The sequence below is a fragment of the Taeniopygia guttata genome, chromosome 5, assembly GCF_048771995.1.
Source record: "Taeniopygia guttata chromosome 5, bTaeGut7.mat, whole genome shotgun sequence".
NCBI classification, from domain to species: Eukaryota; Metazoa; Chordata; class Aves; order Passeriformes; family Estrildidae; genus Taeniopygia; species Taeniopygia guttata.
Genome location: NC_133030.1, coordinates 59183480 through 59207933, shown reverse-complemented (window position 1 = coordinate 59207933; position 24454 = coordinate 59183480). Strand labels below are relative to the sequence as shown.

At 37.1% G+C, this 24454-nt stretch overlaps 1 protein-coding gene across 12 annotated transcripts in view; it reads left to right on the top strand.

Moving 5' to 3' along the window:
- The window catches only part of SLC38A6 (solute carrier family 38 member 6), a 38536-nt gene that overhangs the window by 636 nt on the left and 13446 nt on the right, over positions 1-24454 (top strand). For all 12 annotated transcript variants that reach the window (XR_012056563.1, XR_012056562.1, XR_012056560.1 and 9 more), the window contains exons 2-8: positions 71-192; positions 897-970; positions 4999-5051; positions 7940-7979; positions 17676-17754; positions 22231-22313; positions 22784-22842. Coding sequence is in view for 4 of the 12 variants with exons in the window: in XM_072930524.1 (XP_072786625.1) it covers positions 71-192; positions 897-970; positions 4999-5051; positions 7940-7979; positions 17676-17754; positions 22231-22313; positions 22784-22842 (510 nt within the window). In the remaining 8 variants the exon portion in view is untranslated. The remainder of the gene's footprint in view (positions 1-70; positions 193-896; positions 971-4998; positions 5052-7939; positions 7980-17675; positions 17755-22230; positions 22314-22783; positions 22843-24454) is intronic.

The following is a 24454-nucleotide window of genomic DNA, read 5'->3' as shown; positions in this document are numbered from 1 at the left end:
TTCATTTTAGGAAAGATCAAAAGACCTCTTTCACTAATTGTAGTTTTTTTTTTCCCTGTCCTTTTCACAGAGTTCTTCAAGTCATGGTTCCTCCTTTGCTTTCTCAGTGTTTAACTTAATGAATGCAATCATGGGCAGTGGGATACTTGGCTTGTCCTATGCCATGGCCAACACAGGGATCATGGGGTTTAGGTAAGTGTTCAGGTTTTACATGTACCCATTTTTAAACGCCCCTTGTAGGTTTAAATTGGACAAAAATTGATTACTGAGACTCCTGTGCAAATCTGAGGAAGAAATGAATATATTGTGCCTTTCAGAATTGTTGATTAAGATCTTCCCCTTTTGGATTTAGTCATTCAGATCTGGCCTAACATAAATCCTACCCAGACATTGCATTAAATTGCCACAGGGTGGCAATTTCTTGGCCATTACTCCTGATAGATTAATATTTTCCTTTCAAAACTCTCATCTCCTTTAGCTCCAGGAATGGGCCTTGTGGAATAGGGTGGATATGTGGCTGAAAACTGTCAATCAGCTTCTGCTTTTGTTTGCACTTCTACTTGTTGCAAATGCTACCCTGTGGGTAATGGGGCCAAAGTCACTGGAATTGTCCCTTTGACCATTTCCTAAGCATTGATTTCTCTTCACTGGGGGATGTGTATTTGTGTATATCTGCACACACAAACTCCCATGGTGATGGCCATTCTGTAATCCACACATCAGGGCAGCTTGGCAGCTATTGGGAAGATCAGAGACCACATGAACCATAGTCAGCAGATAAAATCCATAAAATGAGGAAATCCTGCAGCTTGGTTTTTGCAAGAGTAGCATTCTTAAAGCTCGAAAATGCATTGTACTATAAAAGTGCTTAATTGTGAATATTTTGTGGTTTTCAGTATCTTGCTGCTGATTGTTGCCAGCCTTGCTTCTTACTCTGTGTTTCTTCTGCTCAGTATGTGCACTCAGACTGGTAAGTGAAAAGGATTTATCTAACAGTGTGCTCTGAAATACTTCCTCAGTTTTATCACAGAGACATGACTCAGTATAACGATTGTAGTTAACAGTGGTGTCTGATTGACTGACCTTGAAATACTTAATGTTTTTAACAATATCTGCCAGTTAAAAGCAGGATTTTGAGTCTTTTTGTGCAAAGCCAATCCCAAACTGACTGGTTTCTAAATTTAAAATTTTTTTTTTCCAAATGCCTCTCTTATCTTTCCAGAGAGATCCTGTATTTCTGCAGCAAAATTATTTTGGTGCTGGCTGAACTTCACTACTTCATTGTGTGCTTTTGCTTTCAGTGAATGCTTAAGAGCAATAAAATAGCAGCCTTTCATTCTCCTTGGAGTAGTGCATATGTTTTTGTCCATGGTTTGAAATGGATACCTTTCAGGTTTTTCAATCATATTGAATTATTATTATTCTCATGGTGCTTTATAGATGAAGCTGTTAGAGCATTTTGTTGCTGAATGAGAAGTCATGTTGCAGCCCTTGGAAACTGCACTGCTTTGAGGCACTTCAAACAGTCCATTCTAATACCTGCAGTCAAACCTGCTCATGTTTTAATTCCTGCTTCTTTTAATTGCTACTGAAACAACTGAGTCCTTCCTTTACTTCTCCTACACAAAGATCATGTTGCAGCAGGAAGTCTCCCTGCTTATTGTTTCCCTCTCATCTATTTTCCTCTTTTTGAAGGTGGTGGGAGAAAGCTTCTGCTTCTTTCCTCTTTGGCTTTGTTTTCTTTAGCTGCCTTTGGTCTCTCAGATGATTGCTTCCTGATTCTTAGATCTGCTGCTCCTGTCCCCACCTGTTGAGTGACCTTCTTCATACATTCTTAAAAAACACCCCTCAGAGGTAGGCTTATTTTTATGATTGGTATTGTTGGCTGCTCGATGTTTTGGGATTGAGTATTTGGTAATATTTTTCTCCTTTTGGGGTGCTGCATATTAGAAAGGAATCAGGACCTGAAACACAAAGCTAGAGAGGTACATGAGAAGCAAAAAAAAGAGAAAAAAAAAAAAAAGAGATTTCAGGTAATTTTAATGGCCTTTTTAGCCTCTCACTTTAGGCTGAAAAGTTCTGTATTTTATGGACATTAAGTTGTATTAAACTGTTGCCTAGTAAGAAAATAATTAAAGAGATTATTGCAAAATAATTAGGATGAGGGGGAGAACTAAGGATTTAAGTTCATTGAAGTAAGAACAGTTTGTATGTTCTGAACTCAGAGGCCTGATATGCAAGAAGGGTTTAACTCCTCAGTTCTTGTCCAAAGGCAACAATCCACCTCAGGAAAGCATTTTGGATATGCATACAGCTGAAGTGTCAGGATGAAGAATTCCTCCAGTCTGAAACTAATAATTAGTTATCACCTAATGCTGGCAGGTAGGATTTGCACCAGAACTATGTCTGGATAAGTTTACTGGATTTATGAACTTTTGTCTTTTGATTTTTAAAATTAGATTTGAGATTATATTTTCTGTAATTCCTGTCAGCTATTGAAATAATTAAATGTTAGATAGCATTCCAAGTTTTTCCTTGGAAAACTGTCTTTAAAAGTAGGAAATACAACCTTTGTACCTTGACAAAGTAAAATCTCTGTACGTGTTTGTTTCCAAAGTACTTAATTAAACATTCTCTTTAAAAATCGATATTAATTTGTAAACAGTATTAGAATATTAAGCTTAATCCATGGGAGAAAATTGGAAGGAAATTTTAGTATTTTTATATTAAAAACAAGCTAGAAAAATGTAAAGGGTGGTGAAGAGAAACTGTTGAAAGGGTTTGTAAACTATTATTTAGGAAAGAGATGACCTATAAAACACCTGAAAAGAAAGCACTACTACTAATTCCATTTTAAACAGAGGCCAGGATTTATTAAGCACAGGCATTTTAGTTGCAATTCAAAAATAAAGAAGTGGCTTTGGTTACTCATTTATATTTGTGTGGACTTTGACAAAATCAAGTGATTTGTGTAGACCAACAGGCTTAGCAAAAAAAATATTCCCAATTGTCAAGTGTTGAGTTGAGATTGGTTTAGTCAGTGTTTGTCCTGGTGTTAATTCAGTATGACCTGTGTTGTTTTGGGCTGATAAAGGCTGAGCTTACTCTGTAAAGCAGAGGAATTGGGAATTTAAGTGAGAGGCACTTTGAAGTTTTGTGGCTGTTTTTTTCCTTTCATTTTAGGAGTTAGTCACAAATATTGCTGGTACTATACTTGCCTAAAGAGATAATTTCCATGGAATGTTAATAATACGATAAAAAACAAACTAATCAGGCAGAACTTACTTATCTCTATATAAATTGCAAATATTTTGTTCCATATATTCTTGAAATTACAAAAATAATGTGATCAAGTTCTAGGACTTCCCAGTGTTCATAGGACTAAACTGATTACAGAAACAGTTACTACAGAAAATACTCTAAGGTTTCATATTGCTTTTTTGGAATTGTGTGGAAAATTTTGTTCTCTTTGTTCATAACTCCTTATACATGTGTGCTGTATATTTATTACCATGTGGTAAAAACAACTTGTTCTTAAATATGTTTACTATTTTACTGATATGAAGTTGGCTACCTAAAATGCTTTTTTCCCCTCTTGTGATCAGCTACTTTATAAATGGAAATTAGGAAAAACACAGAGTAGAATCTAGTAAGACATATATTTTGTTTAATTATATTTGTTAGAGATAGTTCCAGGTTTATACTGAGCAGTGAATCTGGCTCATTTAATTTTTAAATTTCATTTATATTGTCATAGTGTGCTGGTGTCTGTAGTAGAGCAGAATGGGAAACACTGCCCTTGACAAAATCATACGAGAAAATGTATGAAGTTTTGTTGGATTTGGTTTCTGTTTGTTTTTGTTTAGTTCATTTCCCCTCTGGGGCACTGATCTGGTTGTGAGCAGAAGTTCAGTGAAATAAAACCACCTAAGCTTGGGCAAGTGTGAGGCTCCAGTGCTGTCACCTGATCTCTTTGAGGTGCCTGTGTCCCATGCCTTGTGTCATTTACTGCAGAGGCTGGGGCTTCACTCAGGTGTGAAAAGCTCAGCTTGCACAGCTGGGCCCTCAATTAAGATGTGACAGGAGCAGTGTTGTACCAAACAGAACCAAGGAAGAGAAACCAAATGTCCTGACAACAGAATTATGTGGCTTTGAGATTAATTTTACCCTCTGAGGCATTCACAGCTGTTTTATTAAAGGCCAAGAAATGAGGGGTGTTTCTCAGAAAACTTTCATCTTTTTGATATTGCTTGAGTTTCTAGTAACAAAATACAGAGTAACAAAGGCTTTAATAGGACTTCCCCTCTCTCTGAGAAGGGATTGTTTTGAGTTAACAGCAATAATAGAAGTGAGCTGCAGCTAAAACCCAGCAAAATTATACAGGAAACCACAGGCTGTTTTCATGTAATTATGTAAGTTGGGTGCAGGTAAGGGCAGGATTTTTGTTTTGCTTTGGGTTTTCTTTTGGGTTTTTTTAATAATAGATTTCAACCAAAGAAGGTGTTTACCTTCTGCTCTCTTGAAAATATATAGTTCTTAAAAGCTGGAAAGATGATAATATTTATATTTGTCGAAGGATGAAAATGTATCCTCTGTTGTCATCATAATTTTAAAAAACCTGCTTTTTAAAAAATAAAATACAGAAATATCTTGTATCTCATTGCTAATGCTAATTTCGTAATTCTTCACCCACAAAGAAAATCTTTGGGAGAAGGCAATTTGCCATTAAGGTACTAGTATTATATTTTAAATATTGTAACTACAAATATTAAATTATGTTTCTGAAGACTCTCTGAATGTTTGAGCATAGAGCTATATTTTGTAGCAGGACTACTGGTGTATATAAAAGCTATTTTGTAAGTAAAAAGCTACTATGAAATATTATTTTAATCCTGAATTTTATTAATCTAAAAAGGGGGGGAAAGGGCCAAGAATAGAGGTTTCAGGCTTTTCAACTTAGAGATATTTTAGCTCTTTTCTTTTTTTCCCTTACCACAGCTGTCACTTCTTATGAAGACCTTGGCCTTTTTGCATTTGGATCAACTGGAAGGGTAAGTATTCATTTTTACCTGTTTTTCTTCTTGGTCACATGCTTCTGATGTGCAAATGTTCTTTGCATAGTAAAGAGATACAAATGAAATTAATAGTCTTTTACTGACACCACAGTATGCTGAAAAATCCCTTAAAGCCTGAAGCTTTTCACTTGGTTTCAGTTTGTGTGTCTGATCTGTGGAAGCCCAACTTCAGTTAAATTTGCACTCCTTAAATGCAAGATTTTGTGCTGCTTTCCTGTCAGAGTGTTCACTTTCAGTTGTCTGCACCAGTCTGCTCACTGGCATTGTTGTCAGGTTGGCTTAAGGTTCAGATTTGATACAGTCCTGCCTCTGCTGTAAAAGTATTAAGAGACAGGTAAGTGATGAATTTTCTGTTGGTGTCTCAGCATTCCATAAGGATCTAAGATAAGGGATGGCTTTTCATGTCATTTCCACAACAGGAACAGCTAAGAGTACATATAATCATGTTAATTGTTACCTTTTGTTTAGTAAGCTCTTCACATGAATGTTTACTTTTTTTATCTCTTGATTATAAAAAAGGCACAAAACCCCCAAACAAATGTAACCATACAAAACCACCATCAAACTTAAACATTTCTGATACAAGAGTTATGGAAATGTTCGCTATTATTTTTTTGTAGTGTGTTCTGGAGCTGTCTCTCCTAGCACTGATGTTATGGAGTAACTGTGGGTGCACAGGAAATACTGCCTGAGAATACACACATTTAATGTTATGAATTCTGTGCTTTGTGTTCCAGTTACACCTTACTGAGAACACGTTACCACACACAAGTGTGATTTTAATGTTTTACTGAAACAGTGCAGACTTTTTAAAATTAGTTTGGCTTAACAGCCTAGAGACTGCTTTTTTCTATCTAAATGTCAGTGAGAATTAAAACTGAGTTGTCAGGTGTTTGTAAGGCTTCCATTAGCATTAATAAGCAGTTGAGTGTAGTCTGAGGATCAATATTTATTGACCAAATTAGCAAGTGATCAGCCTCAAGTGATAATAAACCTTGATAATAGCTAGGAATAAGACCTAGTTGTTTTTTACAGGAGCTGTTCTGTACACATTAACCATGAGCCATTACTGAAAAAAGTCATAGAAATGTAGAGCTTAAGAAGAAACTAAAATGTGACTTACTCTGCCTTTGCCCTGAAGCAGGGCTGAACATACATAAACCATTCTTGGCACATGCTTGTCTAATCTGTTATTTAAAAGCTTAAGTGAAGGAGATTTCACAGCTTCACATCATAGTCAACATGTGTATTTTTTAAAAAATTCTTCTTAATATACTGTTTCATTATTTGCAGTTTAAGTAATCCGTGCTGAAAATTATCTACCTTTTATTTTCAGTGTGCTTGGAGAGCACTGGAATATTTCTGTGCTGGGAATCTGTTCTTTTGATAAAATAATCAAAGTTCACCAAGCTTTCCTGTTGAGCTGATGTTTTCTGGAACAGTTGTCTTTGTTGCTGAAACATCTTTGATATTTATACACTTTTCTTTAAACTTGCCTGCAAGACAGGCTTTGCTGCTTCCGAGTGTGTTATCTCAGATTTTTTTTCTCTTTGCAATCCAGTACCACTTTAAGTCTTGTATTTGAGGTCTGCTTCCTGAATTCTTTGCTTCTAACTGATCTTGTTGATTTTTAGGCTTTTCTACTTCACCACAACCATTCTGAATTCTCATCTGTCCCTGAATAGTTCTCAATCAGTCAGTCAAAAAGTCATCAATCAGATGACTTTTTTTTCTTTTTTCTTTTTTTCTCTGCAGCAGTACTTACTTCTCCCTCGCACATAGGTGGTGATACTGCCAGGCCGCTGTAGAACCTTGCTTGAACTGGCAGCTTAGTTTGAGTAAACTACTGGTTAACTACTCTTGAAGTAGAACAATTACTCAACCTGGTGATTTCCTTTCAAATGTATTTTTCTGAGATTTGTAAGAATGGAAATATTCTGCTGTTGGAAGATTGCTGATTCTCCCTTTCCAAAGGTGTGAACTATTTGTTTCCATCTATGGCAAATTCCAAGATATTATTTTTTTTTCTTCCTTTCCTTGTTGAGTTTTGAACTGACTTTGAATTAATTTAAAATCTGAAATGATTTTTTTCAAAAAGCTAAATTTGTACTTCTTCTCATTACTGTAGCCGAAGTTTTTTCCAAGTTGACTTAATGGCAGCACTCATTTAGGAAATGTCCTATATCAAGAAGAGCAGTGGGCAGAAAGAAAATGGAAGCTCATGATCATGGTATTTTAGAGCTGAACTCAAAAGAAAACATTGAAAAAACTTCATAGCCACTTTTTGGGTTTTTTTTCAGTTGGAATTTTTTTTTTATTCAGACAAGTTTTTTAGTTGCCTGTAATCATTTTTGCTTCCATATCAGTCCAGTATGAATAATCACAAGTGCTAAGGCGAAGTCTATCTGGTTTACAAGTTTTAAAAAACAATGACATTCCTGACAGTCAAAAATATTCCAGAGTAAGGAAGTACACTTGAACTTGTACAAATCTCTGCTGTCTGTCTTTTCAGAGATAAATGATAATTTTCATTTGTATTCACCTGATGACAGTTAGAATGCACTTATGTTTTCAGTGATTTAAAAACCCTCTCTTGTGCACAACAGGCTTCACTGTTGCTTTGTCTCAGAATAAAAATGTGATATTTTCAGGAAGAAGTTTTGTTTTAGAATGTTCATTTTAGATTGTGCTGGTTTCCATGTGTTAAACTCCTCACTAAGGAGAAGAGTCCCTTCCTTTCAGGACTTGTTATCACTGCTACATCTGGTGTGTTTAAGATAATACACATGTGGTTTATGCCTGCTGTAGACATATGATTTTAGTTATACTTCTTACCCTTTCTAAAGAAATCAATTTTTTTATAGGTCCTTGTTGCAACTACAATAATTATCCAGAATATTGGAGGTAAGAGACTTCATATGCTCGATATTAAATCTGTGCCAGGCTTCAAAGCTCCACGAGCACCAAAATAATTAAAGTGTTTTTAAGAAACTGATTAAAAGGACTGGAAACTTAAGGGAAAGGCTTTTGTGATGGTGCTGAGCAGAAGGGGTGTAGTTGTGGGATAGATGGGAAAATTCTGGGGATTGGATTCTCTGCCTGTTGCTGCATCCCGGGATGTGGAGCACATCCTTTAGAGATGCACTGCTCATTGAAAGGAGCTCAAGGAAGCAGCATCTCCTCTCTGCTGTTCTGTACATTTGTGTCTGGTAGCTGCATTTTATGAGATCATGTGTTTTGGGTTTTGCTGTTGGAACCTGCTGATACATTTTAGTGATTTGTGCAGCAAGTGAATGTTTACTTAGCTATGATGTTTCATATGTTTTGCATTAATGGGAGCTTTCTTTTTTTAGCTCAGTAACTTATTTTTGGGGGAGTTTATCTTCCTGACTTACATCATGTGGGCTGTCCACTTCTACTGTTAGTTATTTTGTTTTCTTGGTACATGGCATAATAGCACTCCCTGTTTTTCTACTTGGACTCTTACTCAGGTTTGCTCACACACTTGATAGTCACTAAGTATTTAGAAATTATTTCTGTGGAAGTAGAACAGTTTGAAGTCTAATAGAAAAATTTTTATTTTTCTTTTGTTGTAAATGTTTTCTTTTAAATGTGGGAATTATCTGAAAGCTCCCTCCTCTGTTCTCTATCACCATGCGGATACCCATGTTCACATACATCAGTAGAAGGAAACAGCATTCCAGTGCTGTTCTTCTTTCCTTTAAGATTACCTGTCAAGTCGAGGTAATTCAGTGATTGCTGTTTCTTGTCACTGTGTACACACCTAGAACTAGACAAAATAACTGTGCTTTCATGACAAAATTGGAATATTATCTTATACTAAAAGTTCCAATATAATAAAAGCTATCCAAATGAAATGGCTATAAAAATCCAAGTGTTAATTTTAGGCAGGAGTGACCATAGCACTTCCAAGATTAAGGACTATTTATTCATACAGGTTTTAGAGGATGTTCTGTAGCAATGAACAAATCTTTTCATTTCCTTTCCCATTTGAGTGGACCTCTAAATAAACAGTACAAGAGAAGGAGTGATACAGTGAGCAGGTTCTGGAGATTCTGGGTTCATGTACAAGATTTTGTTGTCAAAGTAAATATAACTCTCATTTCTTCCTCATCACAGTTCATAGCTTCCTCTGTGCCATCCTTAAAAAATTCAGCTCAGTAACTCCAGAGCCCCAAACCATTGCATGCTGGATGCTGCAGTCCAAGTCCCCCGTGTCAGGACCAGCTCTGAAGGTCACTGTGCTGCAGGCAGACAGGCTCTTAACAAACATAAGATATGAAAAGTTCTCTTCACTTCTCACACAACTTTGACTCTTTAAAGAACTTCATGGAAAGAAAAGAATTTTTCTTGTCTTTCTGGTCCTTCTGCAGATTTTACATGGGAAAATTGTGGAGTGTGGTTTGTCCTGAATGGGATCCATGCTGGAATTAAGTGTAAAACCTGGGCTCTGCCTGTCATGCTGGTTTGCTGTGCTCCCCTCTTCCTGTTTTTCTGTCTGGCTGAAGGAACCAGGAACACGGTGCCTGTTGGGCAGACATCCAGACTCTGTGAACATCTTTGATTTCAGAGGAAGGCTAAAAATAAAATTGTTTTGTGTTACCTCTTCCATCATCAGACCTGGGTGCATTGCATCATACGGTATCTTATTTCAGAAGTGATTAGAGAGCATGAGATAATGAAAGACGGCTTGTGATTAAGCAACTTTACCAGGGTTATTGTCACTATCTGTATCTAGTCTGGGATTTTTTTTAAAGCTTGCTCTGATCCCTTCTAAAAATAGCCTAAGTGCACAAGTGATTTATGTTAATTTGTGGTTGAGAGAGCATTTTAGTGATAATTTTAATAGTTACGCTTTCCAATTTGTCATCTTTGTGTCTTTTTAAAAAAAAGGTTAATGTGCAAATTTGCATTTGACATTCTAATTGCATACATTCAGGGATTTGTGTAGATAGGGAAATTGATTTTTCTATTACCAGCATATCCAAGGAAAAGAAAATAAACATTTTTGTACAGTTACAGGAAAGCACTGATTGGTCAAATTAAGGTTGAAGTTTTCATATACATTGTATGGAATTTTAATATGCTTTTCTAACATGAGTATTCAACTTCTCCTGTAGATTTTTAATTGTTCCTTGGAAGGCATTTAGTTAATCCACATAATACCAATCAAATACCAAAATCTATTAAAGTACCAAGATTAACTAAGGATGCACCAGGATACTGAGTTAACTTTTCAATATCCAAATGTAAATTAGAGTAATTTTAATACCCCAATTCAAAAGACTTTATAGAATATGTAGAGCTTAGAGTGACTAAGCTTAGAGAACATTTGCCTTGCTTTCCTTATAATGAGTATGTTCTTGTTCTTGAAATATAGGTATTTGTTAATGAGGGAAAACAAAACGTTGAATGGGATGGCCAGTGCTACTAATTTTTACATTCAATTTCTCAGTTTGTTGACCCAATTCAGCAGCCCTTTAATGTAAACAGTCATGTGAACTGCCTTGATCCTGATAGAGCTGCTTGGTGTGTGGGTGCGAAGAGCACATGAAAAAGGGAACTGTCAAATTGCACTTCCCAGGCTGCTCAGGTTTGTTCATCAGCCCTTTCCTGTCACACACTTCTTCCTTTGGAGTGATCTTCCCTATGTCCCTTTCTCACCTGCTCTGAAGAAGAGGATCTTGAAGGGTCCCAGATGGTGTCAGGTGCCCTCAAAGAAGGGAGAGAGCCCTTGAGGAATTGCAGGTCTGTAGGCACACAGGGAGAGAGGGAGGCTGCTGTCAGAAATGCTGAGTTCCACGGCTCTGCTGGCTCTCCATGCCATCCTTCCCAGGAGCAGCTGGAGTTGGATGGATTCCCTGCCATTGTTTAATAGTGTTGTGCTTCTAGGAAGTGATGGATGAGGCACAGTGGGCCAAAGCTGTGGCTGGGAATCACACAACCCTTCCCTCCTCCCCACCAGGGAAGTTCTGTAAGATTCCTAGGTGCTTTCTGAAGCAGGGGAGGAAGGAGGACAGCAATTTCTCCTTCTAGAATTGTCCTTTCTGTGGATATGACTGAAAAGGAGGACAGTCCACAGCCATGTACCCAAGAGAAAATCTTTAGGACTCCTAAAGCATGTGTAATAAAGTTAGAGAAGGGCTGAGTTTTAGCAAGGCTGGTGGAAAAATGGAGACAAACACAATAAAGCATTGCACAAGAGCAGCTCTCAGCCCCTTGCCAGCACTAAGAAATGCCAGCACCCAGGTCTAGCAGGAAGCATGTGGAGTTTTCCAACATGCTTCCAAGGCTGGGGCTGCCATCAGCTGAAGGTTACTGCTGGCTGAGATATGGCTGGGCCCAGAGGGCCTGGTGGCTGTGGGGCACACTGTCAGAATCTGTGGGTATTGGTGATTCCGACATTGTAGAAAGTTTTTGTCTTGTTGTCTTGTTGTCAAATAAGAAGCTATAATTTGTTTGTGCTGGTTTTTAAGGTTGTTTATTTTTGTTTATTTATAATATGTTCTGCTGCCCTGCCGTAGGTCTGTCTTGCAGGGCAGCGTGCTGGGCTCTGCCCCTCAGTGGGATGGTATAAACATTATATATTAGAAACTACGTGTATTATATTTATAATAATGTGCTAATATTTATTATTTACATTGAACAGCGTGTCCCTAGGTTAAACTAATAGAAAAATGCTAACATTATAATGAAACATGGAGGGCATGAAGAAGGAGGAGAAGGACAAGACACACTTAATTTTTTTATCTTGTCTCCTTTGAACTCCTAATCTAGAAACTTAAAATTTTACTTTTGCACCCATGTCACACTTAATTATTACTCTTATTAAACACTCAAAGCTTATAATTCATCCTATAAAATTAAAAACTCCTCTCCATAGACAAAGATCACAAACAATATCTCTCAGAGCTCTATACAAGAAGGTTCCTAACCCCTGCCAAAGTCTCAAACCTGCCAGGGCAGCCAAAAAAAAGCCCTAAATTCCCACAGCACACAAACATCAGTCCAGACTGCTGAGAACATGAGTTTAATCATTCAAAATTTATTAACAGTGAGATTAATGCTGCAGTACCACCATGGAGCTTAGGTGGTCTCTGTGAGGATTTTTTGCAATATATTTTTGCTTTTCAATTTCTTCAAGGCAGATAACCTGCCTTGGCTTGTCCCCAGGTTGCTATTGCAGTTATTCTTTGGAATGAAACTTTACAGACAGCTATCTTACTTTTACAGAGAATTACTTATTTTCTCATATAAATATGGTTTAATTCAATGTAATTTCTATAACTGGTGCTTTTTGCTTTTTGTTACCATATTCTGGAGATAAGGTGTCCTCAAAGGTACACACTTTTCTTCTTTGTAAGAATCAGTGATGAGGAAAAAAGCTCGTTCTGTGTCCCTGGAGGGATTTTTATCCCTCCAGGCACTGCCTGAATGGTGCAGGCAGTGCCTGGAAGCGACCAGATTCCTTCCAATGGGTGATGCTGCTCTGTAGATTTTATGGCCTGTTAATACAGTCAAGGTGACAGACAATACACAGAGACCCTGCTGTGCGTGTAAGACACCCTAAATAAGTATTTACAATCGCGTGGGTCGTGTTTTTCAAGCTTCCCGGAATCAATGGAGAGGCGTAGCCGCTGTGCAGAGCAGATATTTCAAAAAAGCAGCACCACCCTCTGCTGGCCTGGGCTGCCTTCCCGGGCGAGCTGCAGGCAGCCCGGCGCCTCGGGAACCTCCAGCTTCTCCTGCTGGGTTCCACATCCCCCCTCTTTGTTTTTCTGACGTGAAATATTAAATTAAATTTAGTTCCCCCCATGTAAAAAAAAAAAATATATATATATATGTGTGTGTGTGTGTGTGCTTTCTGTGAGTGCCTGCTTAGAGGTGCTGTGCAGAGACTAATAAATCCCTCTTTTTATCAAGCTAAGTGGACATTTTTGACATTTTTTAATTGCAAATTATTTTCTTTTGTGTTTTTCTTTCTCCCCCCCCCCCCCCCCAAGTTCATCCATTCTGCAGTTCAGTTCTAAAAATATTTGCAAAATTTGTTTCAAACTTAAATAAAGCAAGTATTTTTTCAGACTGAGGGGGTGGATGGGAATAACCTTTGTGTAATCAGCGAGAACAATACTCCAGAAATTTTGAAAATGAATGAATGGTGCAAATCATGGAGGAATAAAATAAAATACAGTTTTTTTTTCACGTGGAGACCTGCATCCTTAATACCTTAAGAAATTACTGAGCTTTCTTTAAGTATGGGAAACCTAATTCTGTTTCCAAACAAACTTGAATGTTTGTTTTCACAGCATGGTTTACTTTTGACCTGAAAGCCTAATTATCCTGACTGATTCAAAGTGAGGATTTCCAGTGCAGAGCTGCCTTAATTAAGGGCAGGTTTGTCAGCTCCTGTACTAATTTAACAATTGATGACCCGTGCTCCTGTGTTTTCCTATTGCACTGAATGGAAGGTTTGATATTGTAAAGAATATGAACCTCACTTTAAATAATAGAAAAAAAAAATTACAGAAATAGCAGCCTGCAGCTGTACTACAGAATGGAATATGTGATGAGCTATGTAGGAAACTTTTCTATTCTTTTAGCATAAATGTACACTTATAACTAATGAAGTTTTACCAAAATAAGTCTACTGCCTGTGTGTTCCATGTTTTTTACTCTTGTCATAAGTAAGTCCAGACTAATTCAGGTAAAAGCAAAAGATAGAAGGAAAAGGAAGCAGGGGAACAGAAATTCATCAGGATGAGTCTCTATAATAGAAGGACAAGCAAAGAAATTGATAGCCTGTTTCAGTTGTTGGAATTCTCCATATGAAAAGGATTACATCTTGTGTCATATACTCCATTCTACATTTGTATTTGAAACCAAATAAATTATTCCAACACTCTTTTTTAAAGCTTCCACTAAGAGGACATATTAAGACCAGTACCTGCCCTCTCTTGTCCTGGGGGAAGTTTGGAGGGGAGCTTGTTTCCATCTTTGCACAGTGCTTAAAAATGCAAGACATCTTTATAGGGCTCTAATACCATCATCTACAGTGGCAGATGAGGAAAAGCTGACCAGGAGAGTTAGTCCCTTCAATGAAAAAATTCAAAGACTTCATCACCATAAAGTCTATGTTTACTTACAAGTTTATTGTACCTTCTCTGACATCCTTGCTGTGGACTTCAGCACTTGTTCTCTTTCTGGGTAGGATAATAAGAAAAAGTTACACTTTTTTTTCTTTTAACCAAACAGCCAGCCACATATTTTAAGTTTGTGCTGCCTCAGAAGAGGTATTTTGAGGACTACTTAAAAAACAACCGTTTCTCTAGCAACTGTTTTTTCAGATAGTGGCACATATGGTCAGTACTAAGCAATATTGGTAGCACAGCACAGACATTCTGAATAATGTATGCATGCTGTGTGTATTTATAGAGTCACAGCTCATGCTGGCACTACAGGCTGTACTAATGGAAGTGTAAAGCAATTACTATTTTATATTTTGTTTTTTCTGTCGAAGAGCTAATACCAAGTTTTCAGATCACGGCAAAGTGATAGATATTTTAAGAGCAATATTTCTTACTGCTTTCAACATGGTGCAAGTATACAGAATAATAAACTAATAATATAATTATGATTTCTTCTGAGTTTTAGTGTGTCAAAACCTGGTGAGAAGTTCAGAACTGTTCTCCATCAAGTAGGTCGTGGTGCATACTGAAAATTACTTCAAACATAATACAAATGGCAGATAACATATATAAATAGCAAATTCAGAACCTGAAAATTAGGAAGTGGCCATGTGCAGGTTGCTCATGCAATTCTAGTTCAGCCCTATTGCTGCAGCCTCAGCCCAGGCCATTGCACAGGGTTTGTTCTGCAGGAAATAAACCTGTCCCTCAGTGCTGGAATGGGTGTTTCATGTCAGTATTTCAGGGTAAATCGGAGCACAAGGATGTTGTGCTTTTTGTTGTGTTCTCTTGTGTCACAGCTCAGTCTGTGGCTGTGTAATCTCCTCCTTCCGTGGCACATCAAGGCTGTCAAGGAGAGCTGAGGTTTCATTTGTACAACACAACCTGAGTCAGGGAAGTGAGGTACAGATTGTTATTTGGGGCAAAGGATACCTGACTTTTTGTCTATCACATTCTATGTTCTTGATTCCTCAAGTAGAAAAAGACTTGTCACATCGTTGTAGTTTTCTTGTTTTAGTTTCATCTTTCTAAACAAAACAATCCAACCATGTTCTTTGCTCACTCTGTAGTGTGTTGCAGAGTTACACAGTGGCCAAGTAAAACTACAAGGAGTTGTTTCTCCTGAGGAGAATTAAAACTCTGTTTGCAAATTAACTAAAAGCAGAATTTGGCTTTTTTAACTGTATTAAGTATAGACATCCTGCTCAGGTTCATGCACAAGATTTAGATCTTGTTTAAGCAAAAACCAATATCCTGATGCTTAAAAATTTTTTTATCTAGGGTTCAAATATCAGGATATAATAGAATTATTTAATATTCATTATTCATCTTGTAGTACAAACAAGAGAATATAAAAAAATCCTACTGTGTGAGGTTGTTTCCCATGTGCCCAGAGAAAGGAGGAAAGATGCATGCAGAATTTTCTTGGTGCAGGATTGGCTCCCTCAGGAGTGGAGTTCAGTGAAATAGGACTCCTCTCAAAAACAAAGAGTGAGCAACAAAGGATAAGTGATCAAGTGATTAGCCAGAGGCTAATAGGAATGCAAGGGCAGAGTGACAGATTGCATATTGGTGGAAATCTGATCTAAAAATTAATTTGGAGGTTTCTGCAGTGGATACTGCAAAAGAACTAGTTTTGAAATCTTTCTGAAGGACATAACTATATGAAAATTCAGACTTGCTTGTTTATAAAGTGTTCTGTCATACAGGAGAGAAGGCTAATGGTTAAATAAGGTTGAATTGCAATTTAGAGGAATTTTCCTTTCCCTCTTCCCCCACTTAGTTGTTTTTTTTTTTAAGTATAATGAAGTATGCAGCTGCTTGCAGCTCAGCATGAAAAATTTACTTACAAATTCTAGTGACTTAGAAATATGCATGCTGTAATTCTCTCTGGTTGAACCTACATTCTGTTGTCGGAGAGTAAATGAGGACAGCAGATAAATACCTCAGCACACACAATCAACAGTTACATGTCACTAAATAGACATAAATATTGGGAAAAAACAGCTTTTAATGATGAAGAAGTGAATATTATTATTTAGTGACCTACCAAATGGTTTTAATTTAACCTTGTGGTAGGTAGATGGCACTTTGTGTTAATAGAATTCTTTTTCTTTATTGGGACCACCTTACCCTTTCTTCAAAATTTAACAGCAACTGCTGTAATACAGCAGTGTCTGAGTCCACACATCTTTTCTTTTAAGATTAAAAAAATTCCTTAGATAAAAAAAACCCACACAAACTTATTAAAATATCAGTTTATGAAAGTTTGCTGGTTTGCCTTTTCAAAATGTATGTTTTAATTTTAAAGCATGAATAAATACATCATGGTAAAATTCTAAAGAATTACTAAATACTGAACACTAAAATTTGAGTACAACAGTTGAGTTTTGTCAGGGATTGAATGTAACTAAGCTTTTACTGATACATTACTAAAATTACTTGCTCTGCAGGATGGAAATTAGTTTCACTTAGGCTTTGATGCTCATTGAAACTGTTTGTAAAGCTTGATTTTTTTGAGTAATTCTCCGCTGTTTATACAAAAAAGCAACATGAGCAGTATGTGAAAGTAGCAGAACACTATAAATTGGGATTTAAAAACCCTCTCGTTCATTGCTTTGATCACAGTATTTAGTGAATGAGATAAGTGGTGCTGTGAAGGAGCTTTTGGATTGCTTTCTGCTGAATAGAATTAAAACCACTTAATTTCAAGTCAGTAATCCTGTAAGAATAGTTAATAATTTCTCCTCTGCTTCACAGTTCCTGTAAAGTTCTGCACTTGCTATTATTGTTGGGATCTTGTTGCTGATGGATTTGTTATGAGAAGCAGGGATCTGTCACTGATAATCCTCTTAGCTCTAAGGACCAAACCTTGCAGTATATTAAAAAAACCCTTTCAAGTCCTATACTTGTGTTTCAATTTCTGTCTTATATTTATTTAATACAACAGCAATTGAACAACTATGAAAACTGAGTCCTTAAAAAACCCTATTGTATTGAGAGAAACAAATGTTATTTACTCTTATCATGAATAATGTCTCATAAAGAGGAAGGAGGAGTGCTGCAGCCTTATAGTCTGTCTCTAGCCTGTAGGTCTGTATTCCCAGGTAGAAGGGCAAGCCTATATATTATATTATTTTGCCTTTTAGTCCTTTGGATTATGTTTTCCTTGCTTCAAAACTCACATTGTAAGAGTCTCTTTGGAGGCATTAACTGACATCAGTGCTTACTTGCAGCTATTTTTAAAGGAAGTATATGAGAAAATAAATTCTGGTTCTGGTGCCACGGTGTCTCACACAGAGCTGAGATGTTCCAGGCGTAGCCCCGCCGGTCCAGCCCTGCTGGCTGAGATGCTGCTGTTCCTCTGCTAAATCTGTCCTGCTTCTGTTTGCAGCCATGTCATCTTATCTCTTAATTGTGAAGTCTGAACTTCCCGGGGCTGTTGCGGGGTTTTTGAGTGGAGCCGAGAGTGGGTAAGGAAAAATGCTTCGTGTGTTCTGTGTTTGTCTTGAAGAATAAAGGGGTTCAGCACTGCTGAAAGAGATGGGTGCTGACACTTCTCTGATCTCACATGTAAAATAAATAGTCATTTACATGAGTTGTTGGAATATGAAATGTATTTGGCAAGTGCAGGTCTTTTGCAGCACACACACACAGAGCGTGATTCTTTCCTCATGGCAATTTCCTATCCTACGACCTTAAAGTCAGTGGCAAAACTCCATCTACAGGAATCTCCTTCCTGTAGTATTTTAAAAGGGGAAGCAGGAAGGTATTAGGAGGGAGAGGAGAAGAAACATTGCCCCTGCTGTCATGTTATCACTTCAAGTAATTCAAAATCACAATACAAAAAATGGCAGGCATTTATATGGAAATATTTTGTTGTCTTGCTCTAGTAATTTGACTTGTATTGGGAAAAATGCCAGGTTTCCAAACTTGGTTTATAATTCCTAAACTTGGCTCCCAGTAAAGAAGTTATTTTTTGCAGTTGAGCTGTAAAGCTGTTTGTAAGGAGTGTGTCCCTCACATTTCCATTGGAACTGTCACAAGAAATCTTAAGGCAAACATTGCAGCTTCAGCACTGAAATACCTTGTTTGAGTTGTTCCATGCTCCTGTCATTCCTAACAGTGTATCTTGGAGTGCCTTACAGCTGTTTTTCCAGATTGCTATTTTCAGATGTTTTGAGCTCAAAACTTGCTCTGGATTGAAATGTGCTGAAATTGTCTGAAGGCTGGGTGATGCTTGTATTATTCCTGAATGTTGTGGGTGAATTTTAAGTGGGAAATCAGTTTGTTAAAAGGTATTTCAGTTGATTTTCTGTTTTATCATTTGCAACTTCTGGATTTTATAATGAGTTTGAAAAATTAATTGTGGCTGTAATCTTGCTTTCTGCCTTTCTGCCCTCTGGGCTCTCACAGTTTTAGTAAGGTTTGTTGTCAATTTTCTCTTTTTTTCTAAACTATTACATTTTATGTCTGTATGTTATTTTTAGTCTGCTAATGTATCTCTTCCAGCTGTGGTAGTTATCAGCTTTTCATTTGGGTGCTGTAACCTTCTCCTTCAATCTCATACTTCAGCCTCACTCTTCATACACAGTGGTGTTGAGCTGCTGCTGTGTCTGCTACGTGTATTCCAATCTGTCGAACCCCAAATTTAGCATCTAACATCTCTTACTACTGGTTTTAATTTTATGTCAGATCTGTTTATGCAAAGTGACTTTTCTTTCAGCAAAGATACACTTTGAAACAAACAGCTTAAGAAAACTTCTGGTAGGTAGAACCTGGAGGTTCAACCCTGTGCTGCTCAAAGGGTTGTTCTGTCTGAAAAAAGCACTGTGACAGCTTCTACATTAAGGTGCCTGTGGGATAATGCTCCCAACAGCTTAGTCCAGGTCCTACCTCAGATCTCCTGAATGTGAGCACTCAGGTTACAGTGTTGAACTGTTTATTACAAGTCACCTGAGCTGTTGTAATCCTCAGTGATCTGTCAGCTCTGCCAACACCCATGTTTCTTCCCTAGCTGAAACTACAGTTAGAGATGGGAATGAAGTTCAGCTTTGCCTTTAGAAAGAGCTGCAATTGTCCACAGGAATCCTAACCACAGCTCCAGTGCTTAGCTGTGTGGCAGCCTGGTCTCATCCAGTTTCTGCCTCTGTAAATTGGAGTTCTTGCATCAATCAATGTTTATTTAACACAATTTCCCTCCTCCACTATTTGTCCAAGCAAATTGTTCAAGTGCAGTGGCCAAGCAGTATTCCAGGAACATGCACATATGCCTGCCCACATCTATATTTAATTTCTTTTGCCATATGAATGGCCATAGTAGATCATAATCTTCTGTTTCTGTGTATTCTTTTGCAGATGTTAAGTGTTCATTTTTACTAGCAGACATTTTTAATGGTAGGAAACTGTTCAACAAAAATAGGTAATCAAATGCCAAGCCTAAGAAGCAACTTATTTATGCAAAGGGCATAAATATTGAATAGTTTGATTCAACTTCTTTACCTGGGCCACTTGTTTCCAGATGGGATTGCACAACTGTTCTGTGTTTATTAAGTCATTATAGCATTTGATACGCTTTCATTTGATGCAGAATTTATCCTTAACTGTAGTTGGGATGTATCAAAAGTGTCAGTTAAACTATCTGTGAAAGTATTTTATATGCATAAACCTTCCTGAGCTGTACATTTGGGAAAGCCATTTAAAGAACGTTCTGTGCATTAAATTGTTTTTATAGGTAGAGGTTAACAGGTGTGCATGTGTTTGAAAGGCTCAGAGCCAGTCTAACATATCCTCATGTCTTTCTAAAAAACAAAACCATACAGTATGAACACTTATTAATATTGAGTGGAGATGTTTCTGTCTGCATAACAAGAATTCCACATAGTTTTGATGACATGAACATAGTTTCAAATGAGGATTGTGTTAAAAAGTTGTAATTTGTGAGCCCTCTGTTAACATTTAATGACCCTGTCAGAGGATGTGATTGATGCAATTAAGTTGTCTTGCTTGTGTGTTGTCTAATTGATATGAACTGAAAGTAAGATCCTAATTTAGAACATATGAATATCTTGTTCTGTTGAATTCAGGAATGAAATTAAAGCAATTTTTAAATGTCTGCTTTTAGTTAAAATATGGGGGAGGGAGCAGAAACATCTGCATGCCAAAGCTTTTCCAGCAGAGTCAAGGATTTATATTCTGTATTTAATGTTTTGAATGCTTTTATCATATAGGATTAAATTTACAGATCAGATTGATTTTAAAGGCACTATCAAAACATTTATTCTGCCTTTGGAAAATAAGTGTATTTTACAACAGTACTTTGAGGAGAAAATGGACACATTTTCCAATAAACAGTCCTCTATGCAGTTTTTTTGAGGTCTTTTTAAGTATAAGAACTGGTATTCCAAAATGAAGCAGTGTACAAAATTTCTTTTTCTCCTTCATTCCCTCACTGCTGTTTTTCTCTCTGTTCCCCCCCCCCCCCCCCCCAACTCACAAATGTTTCTTCATTTGCCATAAAGTAACCAAAATTAATTTTCTGTCCATTCTGCTGAGCTTGTAAGCCTCAGTGGCAGCTGTGGGTTTGGAATCAGGAGATTTAAACAGAGGTCCCATACACATAGTGCATGAGCCTTATGTTCTCTGCCATGATGCTGTTCCTCCTAATCTGAACATCCACCAGACTGGAAAGAAACAAAATGTTTAAAAATATATGAATGGTAAATAATAATAACATGAAGAATAAATGCTACAGCAAGAAGCTGATTTTGGCAAAGTTGCTTCTTCACTGTAGCAGTAACAGGCAGAGGTAATAATACACTTTTTGAAGAATTATGTATTTTGACTTATTTTTAATATAAACATTTTCAGCTAATGTTGCTGATCATTGTTGCTTTGGGTTTGATACAATGAAGATACCCTCAAACTTGAAATTTCTCTGGTCACTTACATTACATCTTTTCAAACAAGTCTGGCTCAAGTGGCTGTCCATGATGTATAGCAGTAGTTAATATACCTGTATGATAATTCTTCTTTAACACAGGTGTTATGGTATTTCCCTCATGATAATTTGAGGTGCTGCCTGTTTATTAGGTGCTAACCATATCCTGGACTAAATAAACTGGAAGGTCAAAAGTCAAGGTGTTTATAGGTGGTAAAGTTGGAGGCTGATGTGCAAGATGTTAATCAGTACAGGATATGGCTATTGCCAAGTTAGGGCAGGCACCCTCAAGATGTTTCTGTTACTTAACTTATCCATCTGTGCTTTCCTCACTTCAGAGTTGGGATTTTGATGCTTCAAATAGATTTTAAATGTGTGAGGACTTAATGCGCCTCTACAATGCTTTTTTAATATGTGTGGTTTTATGTATAAACATTCTACCAGTTTCTTCAGCATGATTTTTATCCCTCATGTCCTTTTCATCTTTCATGGATGTATGCAAGGAATCTTTCATGGATGTATGCAAGGAAGGGAAACTCAGCAGTGAGTGGGAATTGATGTTGCTGTTTCTTCAGGTGTGTAAATATGCAGCTCATTGTAATGCAGTTTTAGTCACACACTGTGCTGTGTGAGTACTTCTGCTGGAAATCTGTAGAGTATGAAACCCTTCCCTCTGACCCTTGCTGTAAATCAAGGCAGGGATTTGCATATTGTGCTGATGAGAATTATTAATTGGCACACACCAGACCCCTGATCCATGCAGACACTTGCCTGTGGAACACTGCTTGCAGTGCTGGTTCCTTACAGAATGATGCTCTCCTTATTATCTGGGAGCTCTGTTTTATATCAATGTAGAAACTAGGAGTACAAATTCATGTAAATAGCATGTGAGACAGGTAATTTTTTTTTCTTGTCCTAGTGGTTGCTTTGACTAAGAGCACAGTTCTAAGTTAAACATATTTTTAGGACTCCTGAGCTTTGTATCAATCCTGAATCAATTTTCCAACAGGTCTTGGTACCTCGATGGGAGACTGCTGCTGCTGCTTACTTCAGTCTGCATTGTTTTTCCTCTTGCCCTTCTTCCTAAAATTGGTGAGTAATTAAAGGAGAGAAGCGAATATTATTCTACTTTAGTAGCAATTACAGTTGAAGACTTTAAAACCTTAATGGGTTATTTATTTATTTAAACTGGCAGGGGGCTGCTGGTGGTGGTGATTACTTAAGTTGTTGTAGTATGTTCTGCCTTCCAGCCCTGCCTAGTTAACCTATTACTTGGGTTGCAGTAGTATTTTGTCTGCAATACTAAAATAAAATCTTTACAGCAGAACATTAAAGAGCTGCATTTACTTACAGCATGCCATTAGTGGTAAGCCAGTTCTAATTCTGCCCTACAAAACTACATAAATGATCTGTGACAGGCAGTTGGAATGTTGTTATTCTGAGTCCTAAGCCCCAGATACCAAGCACTGTAATAGAAAACATGCCTAAAATGTAAAGCTTTAGCTGTACATTAGGATCACTTTCCTTATAAATTCTATTTTATTTTTACTGTTATTTTACAGGCTTTCTTGGCTACACAAGTAGTTTATCATTTTTCTTTACTGTGTACTTTACTCTTGTGGTAAGTTAAAAATCTCTGCACAGCTTCTTTTTTTTTTTCCTTATTGTTTGAATGTTTTCATAAGCCTGTTTTGATATTAATTGTCTTCCCCTCCCCCTTGTTTTTTTTTATGTGAAATTTAGAATTTTCTTCAAGTTCAGTATGTGCTTGCTAGGACAGATTACATTTGTTTTGCTGAGAGTGGGAAATGTGTATGAACTTCCAAGCATGTGAAAAGAGTTAAAATAATTATATTTTGGGCTGGTAAATATAACAATTCTTTTTTTATTATTGTTTTTTGCTGATGGTGCAGCAAAGAGAGCTGGCACTTACATTTTTGTTTCCCTACTAGCAGAGGAATGGAATTCTGTTTTCTTAACTTCTATTACTTACTGCAACTAGTACAGCAGAAAATTTAATATACTCCAAAATAAATTAAATTTACATGTATAATGGAGTGACAGAGTTCAGAAAAAGGCAAAGAAAACTAGAACTTCATTAAGGCAGTTTACAAGATTCATTAATACATCAATGACCTTATTCTCCTTTCCAGCTGAAAGGAAAAGTTCTTTTCTCTGAGCCATATGGGGGTTTTTGACCCTGATGTTCACCCTCTCAAGGCCCCTGTGAGGTAGATGTTTCCAAATATCAAAAATGAGACCTGCTAGGCAGATCTAAGAGAGAAAATGTGGCTTTAAGTTGCACTTTTTTTTCTTTTTAAAGGGAAAAAGTGTGTTAATGCACATGTGTAATATGTGGTACAACTGAGCAACTCTCACTCTGTCATCTATTTGAATTTTATTTGGGAGCCTGGCAAAAATGTTCCCTCTCTGCCCTGTCATTCTGGCTTGCATTGACTTGCATTTAATACCTGTTTTACAAAGGGATAAACAGAGTTGAAGGCAAGTTGAACAAACATGCCATCCAGGGGACCAAGGCAATCCATTAGGAACTAAACCATGTGATAAAACCAAACTTCAAAGCTGTCAAAACATCTCCCTAGGGTATCCCTGGAGAGCTGCAGTGTTTGTAGGACCTTGGGAAGTATTCTTCTTAAGCTGAATATTGAGAAGCAGCTACAGCCTCTCCAGAGTTAATGGAAATTCATTTGTAATATTTATAAATTACCTTAACTTTTGACCTCTTTCCTAAAATTTATCTTTAAAAGAAAAAAAAATTGGGGAAAAAAAAGGTAAGAAAAAGCACTAACTATAATGCTGACACAGGCCTTTGGCTGAAGCAAGTTGCAAGGGTTTTAAAACCAGTTCAGTTCCTGGATTTCAAAGGGAATGTGTATGGATCCCTGAAGAAAGCTGTTGTAATGGGTGGGTGCATTTGAAAACAGCTTCAGTCCCTGAAAAAGCAAATGTGTAAGCAAGAATTGTGTGCAGCCATGCCAAGCTGGGATGAGTTAAACTAGATTTTAGTTTGTGATTCTCTACCAAAAAAGTGGTTACAAAGTGCTAATGAAGGAGCACAGAGTGCTGGATTTTTAATGAAATGGTTAAGTTTTTCTGCTTACTCTTTCTTGTTAAATGGCAAAGCAGCAGCCACAGTAAATCTAACTGAGGTCAAAATTTTAAAAGCCATTACGGATGTTTCCAGAAAACCAATACTCTTGACAGAATATTCC